The sequence below is a fragment of the Aotus nancymaae genome, unplaced genomic scaffold, assembly GCF_030222135.1.
Source record: "Aotus nancymaae isolate 86718 unplaced genomic scaffold, 86718_ANA_hifiasm-v0.15.2.pri h1tg000006l, whole genome shotgun sequence".
In the NCBI taxonomy this organism is placed as follows: domain Eukaryota; kingdom Metazoa; phylum Chordata; class Mammalia; order Primates; family Aotidae; genus Aotus; species Aotus nancymaae.
Genome location: NW_026988417.1, coordinates 52,014,118 through 52,041,492, shown reverse-complemented (window position 1 = coordinate 52,041,492; position 27,375 = coordinate 52,014,118). Strand labels below are relative to the sequence as shown.

Sequence of the window (27,375 nt, the reverse complement as noted above, 5' to 3'; positions counted from 1 at the left end):
GCAGTCCACTCCTCTTTTGCTGGTTCTGCCTGCTGCCCCCTGGCAATGTATTTTCATACTTTCTTTAATAAATCTGCCTTTCTTATCTACAACTGTCTTGGTACATTCTTTTATCCCTTACTGGTATGGGAGTGCTGGGAAGGGAAGAGCGTGGTCCTTTTAAATGAAAGGGAAGTGGAGAAGGAAAATGCTAGGTAGAGGAAGACGTGGTCCCTGGCTAGGGCTCTACCCTCACAGACCCAGGTGAGGACAGGCACTTCTGCCTTCCCACCCAAATGTTGCATTTTACAAGACCTCCCAGGCCCTGTAAAAATCCGAGACCCTAGCAAAGCAGAGACACAGCAACTGGACGTCGTGAGGAACACATTGGCAGAAGTCACAAGTGGCTGGCTGTCAAGAGCACACTGGCAGAAGAGCATGCTGACAGGCACCGGCATACCAGCAGGCCATTGACCAGCAGAACCACGTGGAGTTTGGCCAGAGAAAGAGCCAGCATTGACGGGGCTGTTCTTCTTTCTGTTTTACAGATGAGAAAATTGAAACCCAGAGAGGTTAGTTAATTTGTCCAAAGACATAGATCTAGTAAGTGGTAGGTCCTGCATTCAAATCCTTTCTCATTCCGGAATGTACAATTCTAGTCACATGTCTACACTGCCTTCCCTGTACATCTGAAATCTTATGATGCAGTCACTTGTTCTTTCTCCACCAATAGTCAACCATGTGGTAGTAATCCCAGAGAAGCTGGAATTTGAAATGTTTCCCTGACTTTAGCCATGTTTTAAGTTTCCTAAAGCCAGCATGGTGGTGTTTTCCAATGATCCAAGCTCCAGGACATTCCTGCCTGCTGAGATATTACACAAAAAGAGGTGTGCTAGCTGAGGTCTGTTATTGCTTTCCTTTGATGTCCACCTGCTGAGTCACAGCCACCCTTGCCTTTCCACAGAGCAGCTGCCCATCTACCACAATTATGTCCCGGCATCTGGAGTGGGTGGGGAACATTGAAGTCTACAGCTTCTTTCTGCTCCCTCCATACCAAGCCACTTTCTCCACACCCAGCCCGGTGCCTGCCCTGTCTTGCAATCCTACCCAGGATGCCCAGCATCCTGGAAGTCCTAGCAGACCACACCTTGGCAATAGAGAGCAGGCAGGCAGGCAGATGCATGCAGCTGGTGGGTGGGGAAGGCATCTGGCAACCCCTCCCAGGTGGAAAAGAAAGAGCAGTGCAAACTATGGCAGAATACGTGTCTTCAGGCTCCCTCCCCTTACTGCCTGTGACATGTCTCTGCTACCAAGGGTGGCCATGGGCCAGCACCTCCTCAGACAGGCCCTTAGGAAGTAAAACCCTCTGGGAAGAAGGGGGTGAGTTACATAAGGGAGAACAAAGGCTAACCACTGAAGACAATTTGGGACCTTTATGGGCCTGGATGTGGTGAGATGGAACAGGGACCCCTCTTAGCAGTTTACTGGGCACTCCAAGCATGGAAATAAAGAAAAGATTTTGAGTCCCTTCAAAATGCCTGGGATATTCCAAGCACCTAGCTAGGCCTTGCAACCAGCAATTAAAAAGGTAAACAGGCTGAGCATGGAGGCTCACTCCTGTAATCCCAGAACTTTGGGAGGCCGAGGTGGGCAGATCACTTGAGGTCAGGAGTTCGAGACCAGCCTGGCCAACATGGTGAAACTCTTCTCTACTAAAAATACAAAAATTAGCCAGGCATGGTGGCATGCACCTATAGCCCAGCTATTGATTAGGCTGAGGTAGGTGAATTGCTTGGACCTGGGTGGTAGAGATGGCAGTGAGCTGAGATCAAGCCACTGCAGTCCAGCCTGGGAGACAGATTGAGACTCCATTTAAAAAACAAACAAAAAGGAAACAATTCAAGCAAGACGATAATAAAAACTTAACAATAGTCACCCAAATAAGTTAGAGTCACAAGATGTTAGGTCCCAAGATGAAAGATACCAACTAGTTTAATTTGTAAAATACTGATCTACGGAGAGAATAAAACTCTGGGCAGATCCAATTTTACAGAGAATTTTAATGCTTACCAGACATCTTGCTTGTTCTGCCATTCATGGTAAGTGACCCAGAGCATGAGTAAAGGATCAGATATTGGTGATGTCATCATTTAAGTTAAGCTGTTCCCTAAATTTCAATTGTAAATCATATTTATAGATTATAAAAAATATTTTAATTTTCCCAAAAGAGCTTCACTTTTTCACTGTTTTTTTTTTCTAAGTAATAAGGGGATGCTGAAGCAACACAAAGAATGATTTCATTTCCCAGGACTTACTGGAGAAGGGACTGAGGCAGGATCAGCTACTGGGGAACATGGAACTCACTGGGAAAGGAAAAGCAAAACCCATAGATATAAGGAAGAGCGTTTCTTCAGGTCAGCCACAGCAATGAGGCAGCCAAGATGCTTGTGAGGAGATAGTAAGGCTAATAAGGCAGTCTCTCGTTTTCTCATTTATTGCATGCCAGAGTCCTCAAGCCTGCTAAAGAGTCAATGACAGGTAACAGCAACAATTGCTATTTGCTGATCATAGTGGTTTTCCTTAAAGGTCTCATTTTCTGGGAGGAGAAGCAAGGGGTGAATGTAAACTGACAGTACCACAGTAGGAAACTAAGCCATCTAATACGTGTTCTAGATACATAACCAGGGTCTGACGTAGCTTTCTGTATTTAACGTGAAAGAGGTTGTGCCAACTCCTGGATCCTTTGAGGACAATGGGCTTTCAAAGCAGCTGGCTTAACTTTAAAGACATCTGGATCGTAATAAACAATATGCACAGGAGCCCTGAAATAAGGAAAAAGAAATCAGCCTGAAATAAAATGAAAAGAGAAGGTGACTAATGTTTCTCAAGTATCCACTCTATGTTAGGTACTGTGATATTATTGCATTTTATTTTCATGACCTCCACTGTACAGATAAGGAAATCAAGGCTCAGAGAAGTTGAATGAATGATCTATGGACAAATACAGATTTGCAAGTCTGTCAGATTCCAAAACCTTTTCTCTTTCCCCAGAAGGTAAATTCAGGAAGTTGCTCAGTCTTGAACTTGAGTTTTGGAATCAGGCAGACCTGAGTTTGTATCATTTACCATAACATAATTTGGCAATGTTAAAATAAGCCAGAGTATTCTCTGGTAGACTTAAAAAAACAAAATTTTTGAAGTTGGCCACTCTCAGCACCTTACCACCAAATAATTTTGTCACCAGGATAAAACCTTGATAACGCACTTGATCGTATTCTTCTCTTTGCTGTTTTAAAATTTTATTATTTTTTTGAGACAGGGTCTCACTCTGTCACCCAGTCTGTAGTGCAACGGTGCCATCTCTGCTCACTGCAACCTCCTCCACCCAGGCTCAAGTGATCCTCCTACCCCAGCCTCCAGAGTAGCTGGGACTACAGAACTGTGCCACCACACCCAGCTAATTTTTTCTGTATTTTTAGTAAAGACAGGGTTTCATCATGTTTCCCAGGCTGGTCTCAAACTCCTCGGCTCAAGTGATCTGCTTGCTTTGGCCTCCCAAAGCAGGAGCTGGGATTATAGGTGTGAGCCAACTGCCCAGCCTCTTCTCTTTAATGAACAGAGAATGAGCTTCATTTCATCTGATGGCAAATTCATTTTTTTAAAGGATAAACGCATTGTAGCATTTTTAAAATGCCATTATATAAGACTAACATATTTCCCTTTCCCTGAGCTCAAGACTTCCACAGCTTTTTCTGCCTCTTCTAGGTTTTGCTAATGATGCTTAAAAAGAGGGATCAGATGTTATCCTTCAAGGCAACAAAATTAATTGAGGTTAGGGCAAGTTAAGAGGTCCTCCAAAAAATATATAGAAATGAGAGGCAATGTTTTTCTTTGTTAACTATATATTCTTATCTATTTCCATTAGGCCATACATGTACCTGATGCAAAACATTGGAAAAACACAAAAACCTATTTACTGAAAAATAAGTCTTCTTCCTATCCCAGTTCTCTGGACTCCCAAAGGCACCCATTGTTACAAGCTTCTTGTATACCCTTCTGAGATACTATAGGCATATGCAAACAAATACATGGCATATATGTCTTTTTTTCTTACACACATTGCAACATATTACCTGCTGTGCTTAGAACTTGTTTCACTTAATAATGTATGTTAGATAAGTAATTCCATACACATATTTATAAGGCTGTCTTTTAGATCTTAAGTTTCTTTTTCTTTTTTCCTTTCTTTTTCTTAGAGCCAGGGTCGTCTCACTCTATTGCCTGGGCTGGAGTGTATTGGTATATATCATAGCTCACTGTAACTTCAAACTCCTGGACTCAGTGACTTCCTGCCTCAGCCTCCCAAGTTGCTAGGACTACAGGCACATGCCCACATCTGGATAATTTTTTTTTATTTTTTTGAATAGATGGGGTCTCACTTTGTTGTCCAGGCTGTTTTAAAACTCCTGGGCTCAAGCAAATTTTTGTGGTGTTTTGTTTTGTTTTGTTTTGTAGAGATGAGGTTTTGATGTTTTGTCCAGGCTAGTCTTGAACTCCTGGGCTCAAGTGATCTGCCCACCTCTGCCTCCCAAAGTGTTTGGATTACAGGTATGAGCCACTATGCCTGACCATTTTTTTTTTTAAGAATTTTTTGTAGAGATGGGGGACTCACTATGTTGCCCAAGGTGGTCTCTAACTCCTAGCCTCAAGCCATCCTCCCGCCTTGGCCTCCCAAAGCACTGGGATTACAGATGTGATCCACCTGCCCCATCCTAGATCAAAGTTGCAATACCTAACTTTTAACTGTAAAAGTTTTCACTAACCTTTTAACTGTAGCCTTATATTTAGGGTAAGAATACTACAGATGTGTCATAATAAATGTAATGCATTAAGTAAGATGTTTTTGAATTTTTTTTTGTATTTCTACAACTCTTTTCATTTGTCTTACAAGGCCAGCTTTCTCCCTCTTCCCAGAATCCCAGCCTTTCCTGTCCCACTTTAGCCTGAAATTAGCATACCTCTTATTTGGATTAGCTAGTTCCTGAATCCTGGGCGATGCTTTGGAATGAGTAGCAGCATAAGTTACTGGCCAGTGGGCATCACGATCAGGTAGATAATCTTGATGAACAGACTTGGACTTAGCTAGAGCTATTGTTCGGGGGCCAGATTTAGCTAGCATGGCAGCAGGGGTTACCTATAGTGGAAACAAAGAGACACAAAAATATATCCCAAATTTTATATTTCTCTATGTCTACAGCTGTATCCCTACTTGAGTCACAATCATTTCTCTTCTGAATTAACTACAACTGGTCTGCCTGCTCTCATCCTTGCTCCTGTACTCTGTGGCCTGCCATGACACTTACTGAGGGAGAGAATGAACATGTAATGAGTGTGTTCTATGAGCCAGACAGTGTTCTAAGTGCTTTACCTAAATCATTCCCACTTAGTCATCATAACAACTTCATGGGCTAAGTACTTTCTAAAGCCTAAATCAGATCAAGTCATTACCAGTATTGCACGACCAGATATAGATGGAGCTGAAAGCCAAATCAGATCAAGTCATTACCAGGCTTTAAACCCATCCTGTTGTTTCCCATCTTGCTAAAACTAATACTTAGGCCCAGCTGAGCACAATGGCTTGTGCCTGTAATCCTAGCACTTTGGGAGGCTGAGGTGGGCAGATCACTTGGGCCCAGGAGTTCAAGACTAGCCTGGGCAAAACTGCAAAACCCCATCTCTACAAAACAAAACAAAACACCACAAAAATTAGCTGGTTTACTTTCTCACCAACAGTGTAAAAGCATTACTATTTCTTTTTTTTTTCTTTTATATATATAGAGAGAGATATATAGATTTTTTTTTAATTGTACTTTAGGTTCTGGGGTACATGTGCAGATCATGCAGGATTGTTTCATAGGTACACACATGGGAATGTGGTTTGCTGCCTCCATCCCCCTGTCACCTATATCTGGCATTTCTCCCCCTGTTATCCCTCCCCAACCTTCCCACCCCCTGCTGTCCCTCCCCTAGCACCCCCCAACAGACCCTAGTGTGTGATGGTCCCTTCCCTGTGTCCATGTGTTCTCATTGTTTAACACCTGCCTGTGAGTGAGAACATGTAGTGTTTGATTTTCTGTTCTTGTGTCAGTTTGCTGAGAATGATGGTTTCCAGATTCATCCATGTCCCTACAAAGGACACAAACTCATCATTTTTTATGGCTGCATAGTATTCTGTGGTGTATATGTGCCACATTTTCCTTGTCCAGTCTATCATCAATGGGCATTTGGGTTGGTTCCAGGTCTTTGCTATTATAAAAAGTGCCACAATGAACATACATGTGCATATGTCTTTATAATTAAACAATTTATAATCCTTTGGATATATACCCAGTAATGGGATTGCAGGGTCAAATGGAATTTCTATTTCTAGATCCTTGAATTGCCACACTGTCTTCCACAATGGTTGAACTAATTTACACTCCCACCAATGGTGTAAAAGTGTTTCTATTTCTCCACATCCTCTCCAGCATCTGTTGTCTCCACATTTTTTAATGATCACCATTCTAACTGGCATGAAATGGTATCTCCATGTGGTTTTGATTTGCATTTCTCTAATGACCAGTGATGATGAGCATTTTTTCATATGTTTGTTGGCCTCATATATGTCTTCTTTTGAAAAGTGTCTGTTCATATCCTTCGCCCACTTTTGAATGGATTTGTTTTTTTCTTGTAAATCTACTTTAGTTCTTTGTAGATTCTGGATATTAGCCCTTTGTCAGATGGGTACATTGCAAAAATTTTTTCCCATTCTGTTGGTTTCTGGTTCACTCCAATGATTGTTTCTTTTGCTGTACAGAAGCTCTGGAATTTAATTAGATCCCATTTGTCTATTTTGGCTTTTGTTGCCAATGCTTTCAGTGTTTTAAGCATTCCTATTTCTCCACAGCCTCACCAACATCTGTTGTTTCTTGACTTTTTAATAATTGCCATTCTGACTGGTATGAGACACTATCTCATTGTGGTTTTAATTTGCATTTCTCTAATGCTCAGTGATGTTGAGGTTTTTTTCATATGTTTGTTGGCCACATATATGTCTTCTTTAGAGAAGTGTCTGCAGCTCTATTCACAATAGCAAAGACATGGAACCAACCCAAATGCTCATCAATGGTAGACTGGATAAAGAAAATGTGGTAAATACATACCATGGAATATACTCAGCCATAAAAAGGAATGAGATCATGTCCTTTGCAGGGATATGGATGGAGCTGGAAGCCATCATCCTCAGCAAACTAACACAGGGACAGAAAACCAAACACCACATGTTCTCACTCATAAGTGGGAAGTGAACAATGAGAACACATGGACACAGGAAAGCGAATGACACACACCAGGGCCTGTCAGGGGCAGGGTGTGTGTGAGGGGAGGGAGAGCATTAGGACAAAGAGCTAATGCATATGGGGCTTAAAACCTAGGTGACTGGTTGAAAGGTGCAGCAAATCACCATGGGACACGTATACCTATGTAACAAATCAGCACATTCTGCACATGTATCCCAGAACTTAAAATAAAAAAAGTTTTTTAAATAATAAAAAATAATTTTGAGCAAAAAAAAAAATATTAGCTGGGGATGGTAGTGCATGTCTATGGTCACAGCTACTCAGGAGGCTGAGGTGGGAGGATCACTTGAGCCCAGGGAGGTTGAGGCTACAGTAAGCCATGACAGCACCACTGCTCTCCAGCCTGAGTGACAGAGTGAGATTCTGTCTCAAAAAAAATACATATACTAAATGTATTAGTCTATTTTCATACTGCTAAAGAAAAAGAGGTTTAATGGGTTCACAGTTGCACATGGTTGCGGAGGCCTCACCATTATGGCAGAAGGCAAAGGAGGAGCAAAGGCATGTCTTACATGGCAGCAGGCAAGAGAGAGCGTGAGAGCCCAGCGAAAGGGGAAGCCCATTATAAAACCATCAGATCTCATGAGAACTCACTCACTATCATCAGAACAGCATGGGGGAAATCACCCCCATGATTCAATTATCTCCACCTGGTCCTTCCCTTGCCATGTGGGGATTATTACAATTCAAGGTGAGATTTGGGTGGGGATACAGAGCCAAATCATATCACTTAGGTTCCTTCTGTGGCCTACAAGGCCCTACATGATTTGCCTGCTGCCTCACCCCTCTGACTTCATCTTCCTCCTCTCCTCCCCTTGATCCCTATGTCCAGCCACACAGGCCCCCTGGACTAGCTCCTTCCCTCTCGGGACCCTTGCACTTGCTAGTTCTTGAAAAAAAACTTCTCTCAGCCTTGGCTTGGCTGCCTCTCCCTCACTCAAGCTTCTAGACTCAAACATCACATCCTCAAGGTCTTCCCTGACTAGCCAAGACAGATCAGCCTAATTACCCTCTTCTGCAGTACTTACTTAATCTTCTTCACAGCACATGTCAACACTCACATTAGCCCATTTATCACTTTGTTTATCGTCTGTATTTCTCCCCATTAGGATATAAGCTCCTCAAGGGGAATTACCTGTTTGCTAAAAGCTAAAATTAGGACTGGCACATAGTTGGTACTGAATAAACATATATTGACTGACTCCTTTTGGTCTTACTTTGAAAACCACATCTACCAGATTTGTCTTTCTGTTATGTTGTTTTATTGGTAAAATATCTAGGAAGGCATCTACTATTCTCTTTTAAATGCTCACTCAAAAGAATTAGGGTGGGGCTAAGCATGATGGCCCACACCTATAATTTTAGCACTTTGGGAGGTCGAGGCATAAGGATCAGTTGAACTTAGTGAGATCCTGTCTCTACAAAAAAATCTTTAAAACTTGGGTATGGTGGCACATGCCTGTAGTCCCAGCTGCTCAGGTGGCTGAGGTGGGAGGATCACTTAAGCCCAGCAGGTTGAGGTTGCAGTGAGCCATGATTGTGCCACTGCACTCCAGCCTAGCCAACAGAGCAACACACTGTCTAAAAACAAACAAACAAACAAAAGAATTAAGGTGGCTAACACCACTCTCAGTAGTCTCAAAAGTATTCTGCATTGCACTGGTGCAGATTTATTTCAGATTCTAAGAGTATGATTTTCTATAGTGGTATTACTCTTTTCTAAAGACCTTAAAAAATAAACCCAAACAATCCTAGCAATTAAGAAAAGATCTGTATTACTTCCGTTTTTACATACCAAAAAACTGAGAATAAAGTCATTTGCCTGACAGTCACAAGTCACTTTGGTAAACTTAAGATACTCTCCCAAGGGTGTTTGATTTCCAGAATGGTTTTCTTTCCTAACAGAATTCCATATTAAATCACCAGGTTTCTTGAAACTAGGTGAAACTGGTCCTACCTCCTTTGGCAACATGATCATTACTCATTTTTTGAAAACCTAACTGGGATATGACACCTAGTTGGCACCGAAATTGATGGTGGGGAATGTCAAGGAGGAAGAGGGAGGGAAGCCATTGAAGGTTCCAGGCTCTGCACTGAGTGCCATGACTTAGGCTCTGCACTGAGTACCATGACTTACCTGCTATTGCTGAACACAGCAGATCTCTCAGTGAGGACCGCTATCTCCACAATTCCCTAGCTTACCTTGCTCCACCCAACTTCAAGTGCATTCCAACTTTAGTACTTTGGCATATGCTCTTCCCTTTACTGGGATATTCTTTTAGATCTTCACTTGGTTGACTCCTTCTTATCAGTCAAATGTTCCTTCCTTAGAGAGGCCTTCCCTGACTACCACAGGCAAAGTAGCTTACCACCCAGACCCATAGTCATTCATTTTCTGTTTTATTTTCCTCATAGCATTGATCATGATCTGACATTATCTATTGACTAACTTATTGTTTGTCTCCCCTGATCAGCATAGAGCTCCATGTTGTTCACTGGGATCACTGCCTGGCTCACAGTAGGCATCCAAATATTTGTTGAATGAATAAAGCTCAGGAAGGTTGTTCCAACATCATAGAGCTTATAGAGATAAGGCTGCAATTTGAACCCAGCTTTAAAACTGAACTCCAAAGCCCATGCTCTTGACACTCTACCCCTTTCCCTCTCTCCCTATCATATAGCTAGGTCTCTCTTCCTGTCGCAGACCACTCTTCTCAGATTCTCTTTGCCAATGACTTTGGGCTATGCCCTATAGAGGCAAAATAGCATCCTAGGAGCAGCCAGAAAGTGAAATGAAGGATGCCAAGGTAGTGATGGCTTACAGGACGGATGGGCAGTTCAGTTCTTTGTCTTTCATAGCACAGACCCTCTAACTTGATCCTTGGGTGGGCAAGATCTACAATTCTTGGAGTTGGAATCGCACTCAGGGTAGAAAGTGAAATGTTGGTTTGCATGTACAAGAGAAAAATAAAACAGTACTTATAAGCATCAAATAATAAACACTGTCTAGTTAAAGATTACAAAGTATAATTTGACCTCTGGGCCAGACTTCTCAAGCAGAACAGGTGAGAATCTTGCAGTAACCTATGATCACAGCTGAAAGGATCCATTTCCATCTCCTCTCTCAAACTAGATTGCATGGATTCCAACCCAGCTTTTCAGGAATTTAACTGTTAAACTAAAGACATGGAGGTAATAGCAAATAAGGTTACATACTGATTCAGAGATAAATGGTAATGGTGATTTGTGAACTGAAAAACTTAGCCAAAGAGGCCAGGCTCAGCTCCACCAAATGAGAATACTATAAAGCAGTGGTCCCCAATCTTTTGGACACCAGGGACCGGTTTCGGAAAAGACAATTTTTCCATGGACAGTGTTGGGAAAAGGATGGTTTGGGGATGAAACTGTTCCAACTTAGATCATCAGGCATTAGATTATCATAAAGAGAGAACAACCTAGATCCCTCACATGCGTAGTTCACAATAGGGTTCACGTTCCTATGAGAATCTAATGCCACTGCTTATCTGACAGGAGGTGGAGCTCAGGTGGTAATGCTCACTCACCCTCCTGCTCACCTCCTGCTGTGCTGCCTGATTCCTAACAGGCCACAGACTTGTACTGGTCCACAGCCCAGGGGTTAGGGATCCCTGCCATAAAGGGTAGACTTAGCTTTGTTCATAATTATTTTTGCCCTTTGGAAATTGGGACACATATTATCACAAATCACCATGCTTAAAGTGAATTTAAGTGTCTCTTTTCTAATTGGAATAGATAAGAAAAGGAAACCAAAGCCAATAAGAAGAAAAGCAGAACCATACATGTCCCCACTAGACTCCCAAGTTATTGTTCACTATCTGAATTGTGGAAATTTGTCCAAATTACATGATCTTCTACTTAAATTACTTGTATTAAATATCGAAGCTTACCACAAAACTTTGAAGGGGTATATAATCAATAACTGGAAATAAAATAGGACTCTAACTGTGGGTGGAAAAATATTCAGGTATTTTCCAAATCCCTTCTTGTGCTGTTTAATGTATGATGATGATGATTACGATGATGATACTAACACTGATAGTGTTTCACATGTATTGTGCATTAGTCCATCCTTGCTTTGCTATAAAGAGCTACCTGACACTGGGTAATTTATAAAGAAAAGAGGTTTCATTGGCTCGTGGTTCTGCAGGGTGTACAGGTAGCATGGCTGGGGAGGCCTCAGAAAACTTACAATCATGGCAGAAGGGCAAAGGGGAAGCACATCTTACATGGTGGGAACAGGAGACAGTAAAGGGGAAGGTGCTACACATTTTTAAACAACCAAACCTCCTGATAACTCATGCATGACCACAAGAACAGCAAGGGGGAAATCCACCCTCATGATCCAATCACCTCCCTCCAGGTCCCTCCTGCAACATTGGGGATTACAATTCTACATGAGATTTGGGTTGGAACACAAATCCAAATCATAATATATTGATTCATTTATTCCTCACCTAGAGTATCATTTTTATTTCTAATTACCTAAAGCAGAAACTAAGGTATTACGAGAATCAGTAATTTATTTAAGTTTATATAGTAAGAGGTAGAGGTAACATTCAAACTGAAGATCCTACCTCTCTCTACAACACAACAAAGTACTAATTAAGCATTTTAAGCCCTTTTAACCATGAATAAAGCTTTCTCTCCTCTCAGGCTCTGGGAAAATCAAAAAATATATGATAACCATTGCTTTCAATTAAGGCTTATGATCTAAAAAGATTTAAAATAATCATTTACTTATTCAATTTATTAAACGAATATTTCTTAGTCAATTATAGTATGTAAGACACAACAAAGGATAATAAGATACAGTTCCTTTCCTTAATTAATTTTCAACTTAGAAAGAACCATAAGGCTGGGTGTGGTGGATTATGTCTGTAACACCAGCACTTTGGGAGGCTGTGGCAGGAAGATCAATTGAGCCCACGAGCCTTTTCAGACAACTGTGAATATTTTTCCTTGATGCTACAACTTGAAAAATACTAGTTTCTTAAACGGTAGTTGCAAAAACTACCATTTTAAACTATGTGAATGAACTTTTTATACTCTATTACCTTACAATCCATTTGTTTATCTTGCACATTGAATGAACCTTTTAGCCATCTATAATTTTGAACTTGATACTTGGGATTTATACCAGGGACACAGGGATGGTTTAACATACACAAGTCAATAAATGCGATACACCACATAAATAGAATTAAAAACAAAAATCACATAATCATCTCAATAGATGCAGAAAAAGCATTTGACAAAATCCAGCAAACTCTCAACAAAATCGGCATACAAGGGATATAACTTAATGTAATAAAAGCCATCTATGACAAACCCACAGCCAACATAATGCTGAATGGGGAAAAGTTTAAAGCATTCTCTCTGAGAACTGGAACAAAACAAGGATGCCCACTCTCACCACTCCTTTTCAACATAGTACTGGAAGTCCTAGTCAGAGCAATCAGACAAGAGAAAGAAATAAAGGGCATCCAAATCAGTAAAGAGAAAGTCAAACGGTCACTGTTTGCTGACAATATGACCATTCACCTTAAAACCCTAAAGACTCCTCCAGAAAGCTCCTAGAACTGACTAATAAAAGAATTCAGCAGCGGCCGGGCGCAGTGGCTCACGCCTATAATCCCAGTACTGTGGGAGGCCTAGGCGGGTGGATCACGAGGTCAAGAGATCGAGACCATCCTGGTCAACAAGGTGAAACCCCGTCTCTACTAAAAACAAAAAATACAAAAACTAGCTGAGCATGGTGGCGCGCACCTGTAGTCCCAGCTACTTGGGAGGCTGCAGCAGGAGAATTGCTTGAACCCAGGAGGCAGAGGTTGCGGTGAGCCAAGATCACGCCATTGCACTCCAGCCTGGGTAACAAGAGCGAAACTCCGTCTCAAAAAAAAAAAAAAAAAAAAATTCAGCAAAGTTTCCAGATACAAGATTAATGTATACAAATCAGTAGCTCTTCTTTGCACCAACAGTGACCAAACAGATAAACCAATCAAGAACTCAACCACTTTTACAATAGCTTAAAAAAAAAAAACTTAGGAATATACCTAACCACGGAGTCAAAAAACCTCTACAAGGAAAACTACAAAATGCTGCTGAAAGAAACCATAGACAACACAAACAAATGGAAACACATCCCATGCTCATGAATGGGTAGAATCAATATTGTGAAAATGACCATACTACCATAAGCAATCTACAAATTTAATGCAATCCCCATCAAAATATTACCATCATTCTTCACAGAATTAGAAAAAACAATTCTAAAATTCATATGGAACCTGAAAAGAGCCTGCACATCCTAAGCAAGACTAAGCAAAAAGAACAAATTTGGAGGCATCACACTACCTGATTTCAAACTATACTATAAGGCCATAGACACCAAAACAGTATTGTACTGGTATAAAAATAGGCAGATAGACCAATGGAAAAGACTAGAGAACCCAGAAATAAGCCCAAATACTTACAGTCAAATGATCTTCGATAAAGCAAACAAAATCATAAAGTGGGGAAAGGACATCCTATTCAACGAATGGTGCTGGGATAATTGGCAAGCCACATGTAGGAGAATAAAACTGGATCCTCATCTCTCACCTTATACAAAAATCAACTCAAGATGGATTAAGGACTTAAACCTAAGACCTGAAACTATAAAAATTCTAGAAGATGCCATTGGAAAAAAACTTCCAGACATTGGCTTAGGCAAGAATTTCATGACCAAGAACCCAAAAACAAATGCAATAAAAGCAAAGACAAATAGCTGGGACCTAATTAAACTAAAGGGCTTTTGCACAGCAAAAGGAACAGTCAGCAGAGTAAACAGACAACTCACAGAGTGAAAGTAAATCTTCACAATCTAAACATCTGACAAAAGACTAATATCCAGAATCTACAATTAACTCAAACAAATCAGTAAATAATAATAATAATAAATGATCCCATCAAAAAGTGGGATAAGGATGTGAATAGACAATTCTCAAAAGAAGACATACAAATGGCCAAGAAACATATGAAAAAATGCTCAACATTACTAATCATCAAGAAAATGCAAATTGAAACCACAATGCGATACCACCTTACTCCTGCAAGAATGGCCGTAATGAAAAAATAAAAAAACAGTAGATGTTGGTGTGGATATGGTGATCAGGGAACACTTTTACACTGCTGGTGGGAATGTAAACTAGTACAGCCACTGTGGAAAACAGTGTGAAGATTCCTTACAGAACTAAAAGTAGAACTACCATTTGATCCAGCAATCCTACTACTGGTGTCTACCCAAAGGAAAAGTTGTCCTTATTTGAAAAGGTACTTGCACATGCATGTTTATAGCAGCACAATTCACAATTACAAAATCATGGAACCAACACAATTGCCCATCAATCAATGAGTGGAAAAAGAAACTGTGGTATATGTATAGGATGGAGTACTACTCAGCCATAAAAAGGAATGAATTAACAGCATTTGCAGTGACCTGGATGAGACTGGAGACTATTATTCTAAGTGAAGTAACAAGAATGAAAAAAACAAACATTTATGTTCTCACTAGTATGTGGGAGCTAAGCTATGAGAACGCAAAGGCATAAGAATGATACAATGAACTTTGGGGACTTGAGGGGAAGAGTGGGGGCGGTGAATAAAAGATTACAAACAAGGTGCAGTGTATACTGCTTGGGTGATGGGTGCACCAAAATCTCACAAATCACCACTAAATAACTTGCTCATGTAGCCAAATATCACCTGTACCCCAATAACTTATGGAAAAATTACAAAAAGCAAAAGAAAAAAAGTCCAATAAACAAATTAATCAATCAACCAGTGGACCAAGGAATAATGGATAAAGTACAATTGTTTATGCACTGTAGAACGAGTAGGTTGAATGAAAGTAAAGCGTAAAAGGTAAATTTATAAAATAAACATTTTAAGGGCAGCTATTTTAGGGGCAGCAGTCCTAAAAAAAAACATTTTATGGGAAATAGTACTAAAAAAAAAATTTTAGGGGCAGTCCTAAAAAACATTTAGGCAGTCCTAAAAAAAACATTTTAGGGGCAGCAGTCCTAAAAAAAAGATTATTTAGGACTCTTAAAATTAATTGTTTAAAATTGCTGGAATTATAAATAAAATAACAAAACTTGCAAACCAAACTTAAAAGCCTAAGAAAAATCCACATTTAAATTTGCAAATTAAAAAATGAAACTATTAATTATTGATAGCATACCTCTAAACAGTCTTTTCTGCATATAAAATCCATGCTCAAAGATACCTAAGAGACTTAAATCATTGGGTGTGGCAGGTTTCTTTTAAGTGCCTATAAATTCTTTGACACTTCTCTCATTGAGAAGTGGGATTTGTGTCCCTGCCCCCTTGAATCTGGCCAGACTTGTAACTACATCAATAAACAGAGTATGACTGCAGTAACGTTATGCGAATTCTAAAGCCAAGCCATAAAAAACATGCAGCTTCCACTTGTTCTCTTGAAATACTCACCCTTGAAACACTCCATTTTAGGATATTCCTTCTCAGAACTGTTCTCATGACAAGAAAACTCTAAGCCACATCAAGAGACCATATGAAGGAACTCCTATAAATATTCCCATCTGAATCTATCTAGCTTTTAAGTTATCCCAGCCAGGGCACCACGCACAGTTGTTACTGTGGACTGACTGTGTCCCTCCAAAATTCACATGTTGAAGCCCAAACCCCCAATGATTGAATTAGAAGGCGGGGCTTTTGGGTGATAATTAGATTTAGATGAAGTCATGAGAGTGGAGCCCCCATAATAGGATCAGTGTTATTATAAGAAAAGGAAGAGAGATCAGAGATCTTTCTCTCTTTCTCTCTGAGACCCTACAAAGAAGAGGTCATGTGAGTACATAGCAAAATCATGGTTGTCTCCAAGCCAAGAAGTGGGTCCTCACCAAGAAGAGAATATGCCAGCATCTTAATCTTGGACTTCCCAGGCTCCAGAACTGTGAGAAACAAATTTCTTTTGCTTAATTTACCTAGACTATGGTTTTAGGTTACAGCAGCCCAAGCTGACTAAGACAAGTGTAAAGGAGCCTCCAGATGATTCCAGCCCCCCACCATTTCAGACACCCAAGGCATTACAGATTTCCCAGCTGAGGCCCTCAGACATCATGAAGCAGAGCAAAGCCATACCTGCTTGCCCAGTCAGAATTTCTGACTCATAAAATCCTTGAGCATAATAAAATCATTGTTGTTTTATGCCACTAAGTTTGGGAATGTTTTGGTATAAAGTAACAGACACCAAGATGAGAACTTTAAGGCTGTTCTCTGTATTGGTTCTAGATTATCTAGAGTTTGTTTTCCAAGCTGATTAGATTTAAAGGCATTAATGATCCTATTACTAGTGGTGAAAAAAAATACACCATAGTCCACAGCATGCAGCGGCAAAACAGAAAGCAAGGCTTTGAGTGATGAAGCAGCTGCTGCAAGCAAATATTTTAGTGAAATAAAGAAGTACAGTAGGATTGCTGGGTTGCTTCTAAGTGAACTGAAGAACTTGAGAAAAGAAAATGGTAAGCTCAGACCTTAAAGGTTTGGCCTCCAACTGTAGGCCAGGTGCAGTGGCTCACACCTATAATACCAGCACTTTGGGAGGTCAAGATGGGAGGACTCCTTGAGCCCAGAAGTTCAAGATCAGCCTGAGCAACATAGAGACACTTCGCCTCTGATTGTGGTGGCATGCACCTGTGGTCCCAGCTATTCAGAAAGCTGAGGTAGGAGGATCACTTGAGCCTGGGAGGTCAAAGCTGCAGTGAGTTGTGATCACATGACCGCACTCCAGCCTGGGCAACAGAGTGAAATCTTGTCTTAAAAAGTAAAAAAATAAAATCCCACCATAATGTTCACATACAGGACCAGAAAGCTTCTATGACTTCCCTGAAATTTTGAAAGCCTTATCTTTAACATCACAGGGCTGAACATTCTTAAAACCAGACCCAGAATCTAATTTTGAGTGGGTGAATTATACTGAAAATTGAATTTCCAAATCTGTATCGTCTTTTATGTTAAAGTTAGGGCAATGATAGGAAAAGAGGGGGGACTTGAAAATTGGAATGGGAATATATAGCCAGATTCCAATGAAGCCAGGGACTTTAAACCCCAAAATACTGCTGAGCCTCCCTTGCTATTAGAATCAACCTTTCCTCCATCTGAAAAGGTTAAACTCTCCTTGCCTAACTAACCTGTAGTGGCTTCCCATCATAAATGTATTCCAGGGAACTGCTGACCTGCCTCTATTACATCTCATTGCTTCTAGATCTATAACCAGACCCAAATCCCAGCTGCCATAACAGCCTTCTGTAGGCTTCTCCACCAGTTCCCACAATTGCTGAAGGGCTAATCCCTATAATAAATCCTGTTTTCTACATTACTCATAGTGATTCTGCTTCTCTGACCCAACCCTGACTGATACATTAGGCATGAAAGAGTGAGTCAGAAAAGTTCACTTGATAAGAAGGAAAAATAAACAGGAAGAAAGGAAAATACACCTAGAAAAAGAGGGTAGATAGCATGTTGTAAGTCAATCAGGAACTGTTTCTTCCACATGGGCACACTTACGTTTTTTGAAGGATGATACTTTGGATCTGTGCCTTTGGCTATTGAGAGTTGTAATATCCGGGAAGAAGGATCAGAGATTTGAAGAGAGTCTCTTGTTAAGTAATCACTGAAGTGTCTATATGCAAGTGGAAACATGAAATATTATAACTGTGGGATGGAGAAACAATAATTGGATTTTCCATTGCTACAATTAACTTCCAATCAATTATATATACTGTTTCTATCTTAGGAACATCTATCCCGAAATTACGCTCTTTCTATTAGATTGGTGTTTCTTACCATTTTTTTTACTATGATTCACAGTAAGAAGTACATTTTGGCCAGCACAGTGGCTCATGCCTGTAATTCCAACAGGCATCCCAACATGCCTGTAATCCCTCTGCCCTGAGAAGCAGAGGTGGGAGGATTGCTTGGGTCTAGAGTTTGAGACCAGCCAGGCAAACATGGTGAGATCCTCCCTCTACAAAAACTAAAAAATTAGTCAGGTGTGGTGGCATGTACCTGTAGTCCCAGCTACTTGCAAGGCTGAGGTGGGAGGATCACTTGAGCCCAAGAAGTCAAGGCTGCAGTGAGCCAAGATTGCACCACTGCACGACAGCCTGAGTAACAAATCAAGACCCCAGTCTCAGAAAAAAAGAGAAGTACATTTTATATGTTGATACAGCATATGTAAATGTGTGTTTGTGTATTTCAAACTGAAATTATTATGAAATAATACTTATCCTATACAGTGCATTCTAATTTTTAAATTTTAATTTGATTTCATTATTAAAAAAACTGGAATTGATTTTATGATCTGTTATGAATGACTCATGACTTACATTATGAAAAGCACCTCATTTTCTACCAAAATGTCCTCTTAAATCTCTGAAATAAAAATTCCAGTCACCACTGAGGGCCCCTCTGCAGTGGCCAGTTTCCTCTGTAATATGATTTTGAGATACTGCTGGTCATAACTGCCAGCTACTTGGTTAATTTTCATGGGCTGTTCCCCACATATTTCTTTCCCTGACCAAAAACATACCAATTAAGTGACAAACCTACAAGCCTAATATGGAATTTATTTTTCTCAAATAAATATGTGATTACTCTCTAGGGGTAGGCTGTTAGTTTTGGATTTTTTTTTTTTTTTTGCTGAGAAACAATCAACATACCATAAAATTTACCCTTTAAAAGTATACAATTCAGTGGTTTTTAAAACATTCTCAAAGATATGCAACCACCACCACTATCTAATTTCAGAATCGTGGGAACGACTAATCTACTTTCAGTCTCTATGGATTTGGATCCACGGATTGGCCTATTCTGGAATTTCTTTCCTTTTTTCTTTTCCTTCCCTTCCTTCCTTCCTTCCTTCCTTCCTTTTTTTTTGTGGACAGTCTCGTTCTGTCGCCCAGGCTTGAGTGAAGTAGCAGTGTCTGAGCTCACTGCAACCTTTGCCTACCGGGTTCAAGCAATTCTCCTGCCTCAGTCTCCCGAGTAGCTGGGATTACAAGCACATGCCACCATGCCTGGTTAATTTTTGTATTTTTTAATAGAGACAGAGTTTCACCATGTTGGCCTGGCTAGTCTCAAACTCCTGACCTCAAGTGATCTGCCCATCTCAGCCTCCCAAAGTGCTGGGATTACAGGCGTGAGCCACCATGCCCTGCCTGGAATTTCAAATTAATAGACTCACCCAAATATTTAGCCTTTTGTGTCTCCCTTCCTTCACTTAGCATGATTAGAAGATTCATGTATCATTACTTCATTCTTTTTTATGGCTGAATAATATTCCATTGTATGGATTGCCACATTTTGTTTATATATTCATTATCCATTGACGAACATTTGAATTGTTGCCAGTTTTTGGCTATTATAAACAATGCTGCTAGGAATATTTGTGTACTAGTCTTGTGTGAATGTATGCTGTCAATTATCTAGGATACATGTCTAGGAGTCTAATTGCTGGCTCATATGATAACTCTATACTTAACATTTTGAGGAACTGCACAACTGTTTTCTGTATCAGTTGCAGTATTTTACATTCCCACCAGAAATATGTAAGGGTTTCAGGTTTTCCACATCCTCAACAACATGTTATTTTTTGTTGATTTATTATTTATTATCATTATCCTTGCCATTCTTGTAAGTGTGAAGTGGTATCTCATTGTGATTTTAATTTGCATTTCCAGGAAGGCAAATGATGCTGAGCATCTTTTCATGTGTTTCTTGTCCATTCGTAAATCTTTTTTGGATAAATGTCTATTTAAATCATGTGCCCATTTAAAAAATTGGGTTATTTGTCTTTTATTGTACAGTTTTCATGATTATTTTTATATATTCTGAATACTAGTCCCTGATCAGATATATAATTTTCAAAAATGTTCTCCTATTTTGTGGGTTGTCTTTTCACTCTCTTGGTAGTGTCCTTTAATGCACAAACGTTGCTTTTGATGAAGCCCAATTTATTTTTTCTTTTATCACATGTGCTTAGATATGACAACAAAAGGTCATAGCTAAGATATGACATCAACGATCATATCTAAGAAAACATTGACTATCTCAAGATCACAGAGAACTATCCCTGTGTTTTTTCCTATGAGTTTTATAGTTTTAGCTCTTATATTTAGGTCTATGATCAATTTTGAGTTAATTTTTTGTATGATATGAAGTAGGGGTCAACATCATTCTTTTGTATGCAAATACCCAATTATTACAGCACCATTTGTTGAAAATACGGTTTTTCCCCATCAAACTATCTTGATACCCTTGCCAAAAATCAATTGCCCATAAATGTAGGGGTTTAATTCTGGACTATCAATTCTGTTTCATTGATCTAAATGTCTATCCCTGTGCCTGTAATAAATTGTCTTGATTATTGCAGCTTTTTTGTAAGTTTTGAAATGGGAAACTGTCTTTTAACGTTATTATTCTTATTCAAGAACGTTTTGGCTATTTGAAGTCTCTTGCATTTCTATATGAACTTTAGGATCACCTTATCAATTTCTATAAAAAAAGAAAGCTGGAAATTTTTTTTTTTTTTTTTTTTTTTTTTGAGACAGGGTCTTGCTCTGTCACCAAGACTGGAGTGCAGTGGCACCATCACAGCTCACTGCAGCTTTGATCTCCCAGGCTCAATAAATCCTCCAGCATCAGCCTCCCAAGTAGCTGGGACTACAGGTATGTGCCACCATGCCCAGCTAATTGTTTTGTTTTGATTTCTTTTGAGATGGAGTTTTACTATTGTTGCCCAGGCTGGAGTGCAATGGTGTGGTTTTGGCTCACTGCAACCTCTGCCTCCTGGGTTCAAGCAATTCTCCTGCCTCAGACTCCCAAGTAGCTGGGATTACAGGCGCACACCACCATGCCTGGCTAATTTTTGTATTTTTAGTGGAGACCATGTTGGCCAGGGTAGTCTTGAACTCCTGATCTCAGGTGATCCACCCTCCTTGGCCTTCTAAAGTGCTGTGATTGCAGGCGTAAGCCACTGCACCCAGCCTAATTTTTTTTTAATTTTTAGTAGAAACAAGATCTCATTATGTTGCCCAGGCTGGTCTTGAACTGCTAGCCTCAAGCAATCCTCCCACCTGCTTCCCAAAACGCTGGGACTATAGGTATGAGCCACCATGCCAGGCCAGGAGCTAGAATTTTAATAGGGATGGCACTGAATCTGTATATCACTTTGGGGAAAACTGACATCTTAACAAACCTAAGGCTTCCAACCAATGAACAGAAAATATTTTCCCATTTATATAAATCTTCTTCTATTTCTTTCAGTAATGTTTGTAGTTTTCCATGTAAATGTCTTATATTTCTTTTGTAAATTTATTTCTAAATATTTAGTTCTTTTGTTATTTTAGATTGTGGTGAAATACATATAAAATTTACCACCATAACCATTTTTAAGTGTACAGTGCAGTATGCTTAGGTACAGTCACAGTGTTGTGCAACCAATCTCCAGGACTCTTTCCATAATGCAAAACTATATCCATTAAACTCCCCGTTTCCTCCTTCCCTATTCCCTGGCAACAACCATCTTACTTTCTGTCACTATGAATTTGACTACTCTTGGTACTTCAAATAAGTGAAATCATACAGCATTTGTCTTTTCTGTGACTGGCTTATTTCACTTAGCATAATGTCCTCAAAGTTCATCCATACTGTAGAATGTGTCAGAGTTTTCTTCCTTTTAAAGGCTAAGCAATATTGTATATATGTAAAATTTTGTTCTTTTTGATACCACTGCAAAATTAGTTTTCCTTCCTTTTTTTGATTTTTTTGAGACGGAACTTCACTCTTGTTACCCAGGCTGGAGTGAAATGGTGCAATATCGGCTCACTACAACCTCTGCTTCCTGGGTTCAAGTGATTCTCCTGTCTCAGCCTTCCGAGTAGCTGAAATTACAGGCATGCGCCACCATGCCTGGCTAATTTTGTATTTTTAGTAGAGATAGGATTTATCCATGTTGGTTAGGCTGGTCTCGAACTCCCAGTCTCAGGTGATCCACCTGCCTTGGCCTCCCAAAGTACTGGGATTACAGGAGTGAGCTGCAAAATTGGTTTTCTTAATTTCGTCTTCAGATTGTTCATTGATAGCAGATAGCTATACAATGGATTTCTGTATATTGATCTTGGATTCTGCACCTTCTTGAACTAATTTATTAGTTCTGATAGTCTTTATGCAAATTCCTTAAGATATTCTATATACAAGATCATGTCATTTGTGACTTGAGATGGTTTTACTTCTCTCTATCCGATCTGGATGCCCTTAATTTTTATTTATTTTTTCATGCCTAATTGCCCTGGCTAGAATATCCAGTATGAGACTGAATAGTAACAGTGAGAGCTGACAACTTTGTCTTGTTCCTGATCTCAGGAGGAAAGCATTCAGTCTTTCACGATTAATTATATTAGCTGTGTGCTTTTTGTAGATTCCCTTTATCAAGTTGAGGAAGTTTCCTTCTACGCCTAGTTTGTTTAGCATTTTTATCATAAAAATATGTTGAATTTTTCCAAATGTATTTTCTGAGTCTATTGAGATGATCATGTAGTTTTTGCTTTTTTCTTTCTATTAATTGGGCATATTGCATTGATTTTTGTATTTTGAACTCAACATATTCTCACATTCCTGGGGTAAAGCCTACTTGGTCATGGTGTATATTTTTTTTACATTTTGCTGGATTCATTTAGTATTTAGTATGAATTGTTGCATGTATATTTGGATTTGGTTTGCTAGTAGAGTATTTTGGTGTGGATTATAGCATGTATATTCATAAACTATATTGGTCTGAAGTTTTCTTATCTGGTTATAGCCTTTTCTGGTTTTGGTATCAGGATAATACAAATCCTCATAGAATGAATTGGAAAGTGTCTGATTTTTTGAGAGCTTGAAGGAATATTGTTAATTCTTTTCCAAACATTTCACAGATTTCACAAATAAAGCCATCTGGTTCTGAACTGTTCTTTGTGGAAAGCTTTTTAATTATTAATTCAATCTCTTCACTTGTTATAGGTCTGTGGAGACTGTTTCTTCTTGAGTCAGTTTCAGTAGTTTGTCTTTATAATAATTTGTCTATTCATCTAGGTTATCTCATTTGCTGGCTTTTGTTTGTTTTCTCATTTTATTTGATTTTCTGAGAAAATCAAAATCAGGGTCTTGCTTTGTCACCCAGACTGGAGTGCAGTGATGCAATCACAGCCCACTGCGTGCTTGACCACTGGGCTCATGCGAGTCTTCCACCTCAGCCTCCCAAGTACCTGGGACCACAGACACATGCCACCACGCCCAATTAATGTTTTAAATTATTTGTAGATATAGGGTCTCACTATGTTGCCCAGGCTGGTTTCAAACTCCTAGCCTCAAGTGATCCTCTTGCTTCAGCTTTCCAAAGTGCTGGGATTACAGGTGTAAACCACCATGCCCTGCCTTTTTTAAAAATTTTAATATAGGCATTTACAGCTATAAATTTCCCAACAAGCACTACTTTAGCTGCATCTATACATTATATTTTTTGTCCCTTTGTTCTTTCATTTATTCCTTCTTTTGTGTTAGATATTTTCTACTGTGCCATTTTAATTTCCTTGTTATTTATTTTACTACATTTTAAAAATTATTTCCTTAGTTGTTTCTCTGTACCTCTTATAACAATCTAGTTCAAATTAATACCAAATTAATTTTTATGCTATATAATAACTTTGCTCCTATATAGCTCCATCCCAGCCCCTCCTTTGTACTATTATTTATCCATTGTATGCCCATCAACATAAATTTATAATTATTGCCTTAGGCAGTTGTCTTTTATATCAGGTAGAAGAATAAGAGTTACAAACAAAAATATATATATTTACATTTTAATATAAGTGTAACATACTATATAAAATGTACTACATTATGTATTTACCTATATAGCTAACTCTTTTTGTGCCCTTCTTTATTTGGATTTTAGCTACTGTATATCTTTTTTTTTTTTTTTTGAGACACAGTCTCACTCTGTCACTCAGGCTGGAATGCAGTAACACAGTCACTGCAGCTTCAACCTCCCAGGCTCAAGCAATCCTCCTGCCTCAGCCTCCCAAGTAGCTGGAACCACAGGCATTCACCACCACACCCACTAAATTTTTATTTTTAGTAGAGATGAGATCTTACTATATTGCCCAGGCTAACCATCTTTTCATTTTAACCTGAAGGACTCTATTATTTCTCATAAAGCAGGTCTCCTGGCAATGAATTCTCTCAATTTTTGCTTATCTAGGAAGATCTTAATTTCTTTTTTGGTTTTGAAGGACAATTTTGCTAAATAGAGTATTCTTAGCTTACAGTCTTTTTCCTTTGACACTTAATTTAATTTATTTATTTATGTTGAGACAGAGTCTCACTCTGTGGCTCAGGCTGGAATGCAGTGGCACAATCTCTGCTCACTGCAACCTCCACCTCCTGGGTTCAAGCAATTCTTGTGCCTCGACCTCCTGAGTAGCTGAGATTACAGGTGTGAGCCACCACGCCTGGCTAATTTTTGTAGTGACAGGGTTTCAACATGTTGGCCAGGCTGGTCTCAAACTCCTGACCTCAGAAGATCCACCCATCTTGGCCTCCCAAAGTGCTGGGATTATAGGTGTGAGCCACCACACCTGGCCAATCCTTCAGTACTTTAAATATGGCATACCACTGCCTTCTGGTCTTCATGGTTTCTGATAAGAAATCACTTTTTAACCTTATTGCAAATCATTTGTATACGATGAGTTGTTTTTCTCTTGCTGTTTTCAAGATTTTCTCTTTGTCTTTGGCTCATATCTGTCATCTATTGGACAGCCCTGTGTGTCCTCACCAAGCACTTGCTTTTTCCCTTCATACAATTCTAACAAGCTTGGTTATCTGTTTCCAATTCTCAGAAGATTTAAAAAGTGGTTGGTTAGAGACTATTCCCTTGACAAAAGGAGAAATGACAGGAAAAAACTATGAGAAGCAAGTATCTCATAATTTGAAAGCACAGAAGTCAGACCACTTAGCCTAAGGAAAATCTTGGCTTTATACTTAAACAGCTCCTGAGAGGTTTTCTGTATTAAAGTATTATAAAATAGTTGATATTCATAATAAAGAGCTTAAGCCCATGAACAATGGTTACATGTATGTTCAGCAGCAGAAAAGTCTACTTAGAAAAGCAGGGAAACATAAACTTAAAAAAATAAAAAATGTTTTAACACTGAAGGGCATTTTATTTACATGCAACATCAAACTGAGGTATCTCAAGAAGTGGTGATAAAGTATTCCTTTGTTTATAACTATAGATACATTGCCAAATTTACATGTATACATAACTACCAAATGTTATGTATTTGGTACAGCAGATTTTATTGAATGAATTGATAACTAAGTAATTGAGGAAACTCTGTGGGAAGAATTGGGCCTTCTTTCACAGGATTCTATGATGGAAAAGACTCGAGTTGTCCAGTTCAATATTTCTCTGAATATAGGAATCTTTTCTAAAATCCATGTAAAGTCATAATTCTAGCCTGGGCTTAAAAACTTTCAGGAATTAGGGTGGCATGCTGGCTCACTTTCTGTTACTGGACAGTTTCCATTACCCAATAGCTAGCCAGAAAGATTTTCCTACCCTTAGCTGACATGTGCTGCCGTCAATGTTCTACTTCTAGTTCTAGGATTAACATAAAGTAATTTTACTTTCACCTCTTCTTCCTCTTCCAGATGCCAACACTTTAAATATTTTAACACAGCTGTCACCACTTTCTTATTCTCTTTTTCAAACTAAACATGTCATTTCTCTTAACTATTTTTCACATAGCATAGTTTCCAGATGCCCAATATCTCATTTTCCACCTTGTGAATAGTCTCAAGTTTATTATCATTTTCTTAAGCACTATCCCTCTCCGTAACTGTACACTGTATATATTCCACTAATGCAGCCTAACATTGAATTAGCTGTTCCGACAACCACATCACAATCTTAACTCCCATGGAAAATGTACCACCTAGTGGTCTTATAAAGACAAGGAGAAATTCAGCCTTCGAAACGAAAGGAAGAAAAAGTATCCTCAAAATCACAGAGATATAGGAAAGCAAATTCCACAAATTGCAAAAACCTGCGGTGTTTTAGTAGCATATTTCCTTTTAACTGGCTAACAATGGTAAGGTTTAGTATAAATTTTAGTTTCACCACAATTTGAGTCAAATGTAATTACTGAGGATGATCTTCTGATTACCTACAATTGCTGCAAATATTTAATTTTTCACCTGATGCTTTGGAACGTGAGTGGACTTTTAGCTTATGAAATTGCACGCACTAAAATTAGAACAATACTGAGACGTCTGGCCAAATTAGATTAGGATTACAGAGAGTCTCAAGATACTCTACCTATTTAGTAGACACTGTCTTTTCAATCTACTGGGTTGCGCCAGCCTCTGAAGCCTTTTGGAGGGTTGTCTAAACAACGCAGGAGGATTCATCTCCCAAATTACAGACTCTCTTCCACAGCTGTAGTAATATTGAGGCCTGCAAGTTATAGAAGAGAGAAGAAAAAGTAAAACAAGCATGATTTCAAATTACCGTAGTATTTTCCAACATTGATCCCCAGGCCTAGGGGAGCAGGTATGACAGTTTATTATTGTTGAGCTATTTTTCACGTGAGGAGAAATTAATTGCTTTAGAAATGGTTACAGCCATCAATTGGCTTCTATTATACTCAAAACAGATAATTTTCTGAAATAAATATCTTCTTTTTTTTTCAACTGAGACAGGGCCATACTCTGTCACCCAGTCTGGAGTGCAGTGGCATGATCATGGCTCACTGCAGCCTCGACCTCCTAGGCTCATGATCCTCCCACCTCAGCCTCCCAAGTAGCTGGGATCACAGGCATGTGCCACTATGCCCAGCAA

The 27,375-nt window shown here is 39.3% G+C and overlaps 1 protein-coding gene across 1 annotated transcript in view; it reads right to left on the bottom strand.

Moving 5' to 3' along the window:
- Window positions 1–2,472: 2,472 nt before the first annotated feature.
- Window positions 2,473–27,375, bottom strand: part of SPMAP2L (sperm microtubule associated protein 2 like) — a 70,731-nt gene continuing 45,828 nt past the window's right edge. The window contains 4 exon segments of the mRNA XM_064367430.1: window positions 2,473–2,801; window positions 4,998–5,173; window positions 18,003–18,117; window positions 26,854–26,991. Of these exon segments, the coding sequence (XP_064223500.1) occupies window positions 2,687–2,801; window positions 4,998–5,173; window positions 18,003–18,117; window positions 26,854–26,991 (544 nt within the window). The 3' untranslated portion in view covers window positions 2,473–2,686.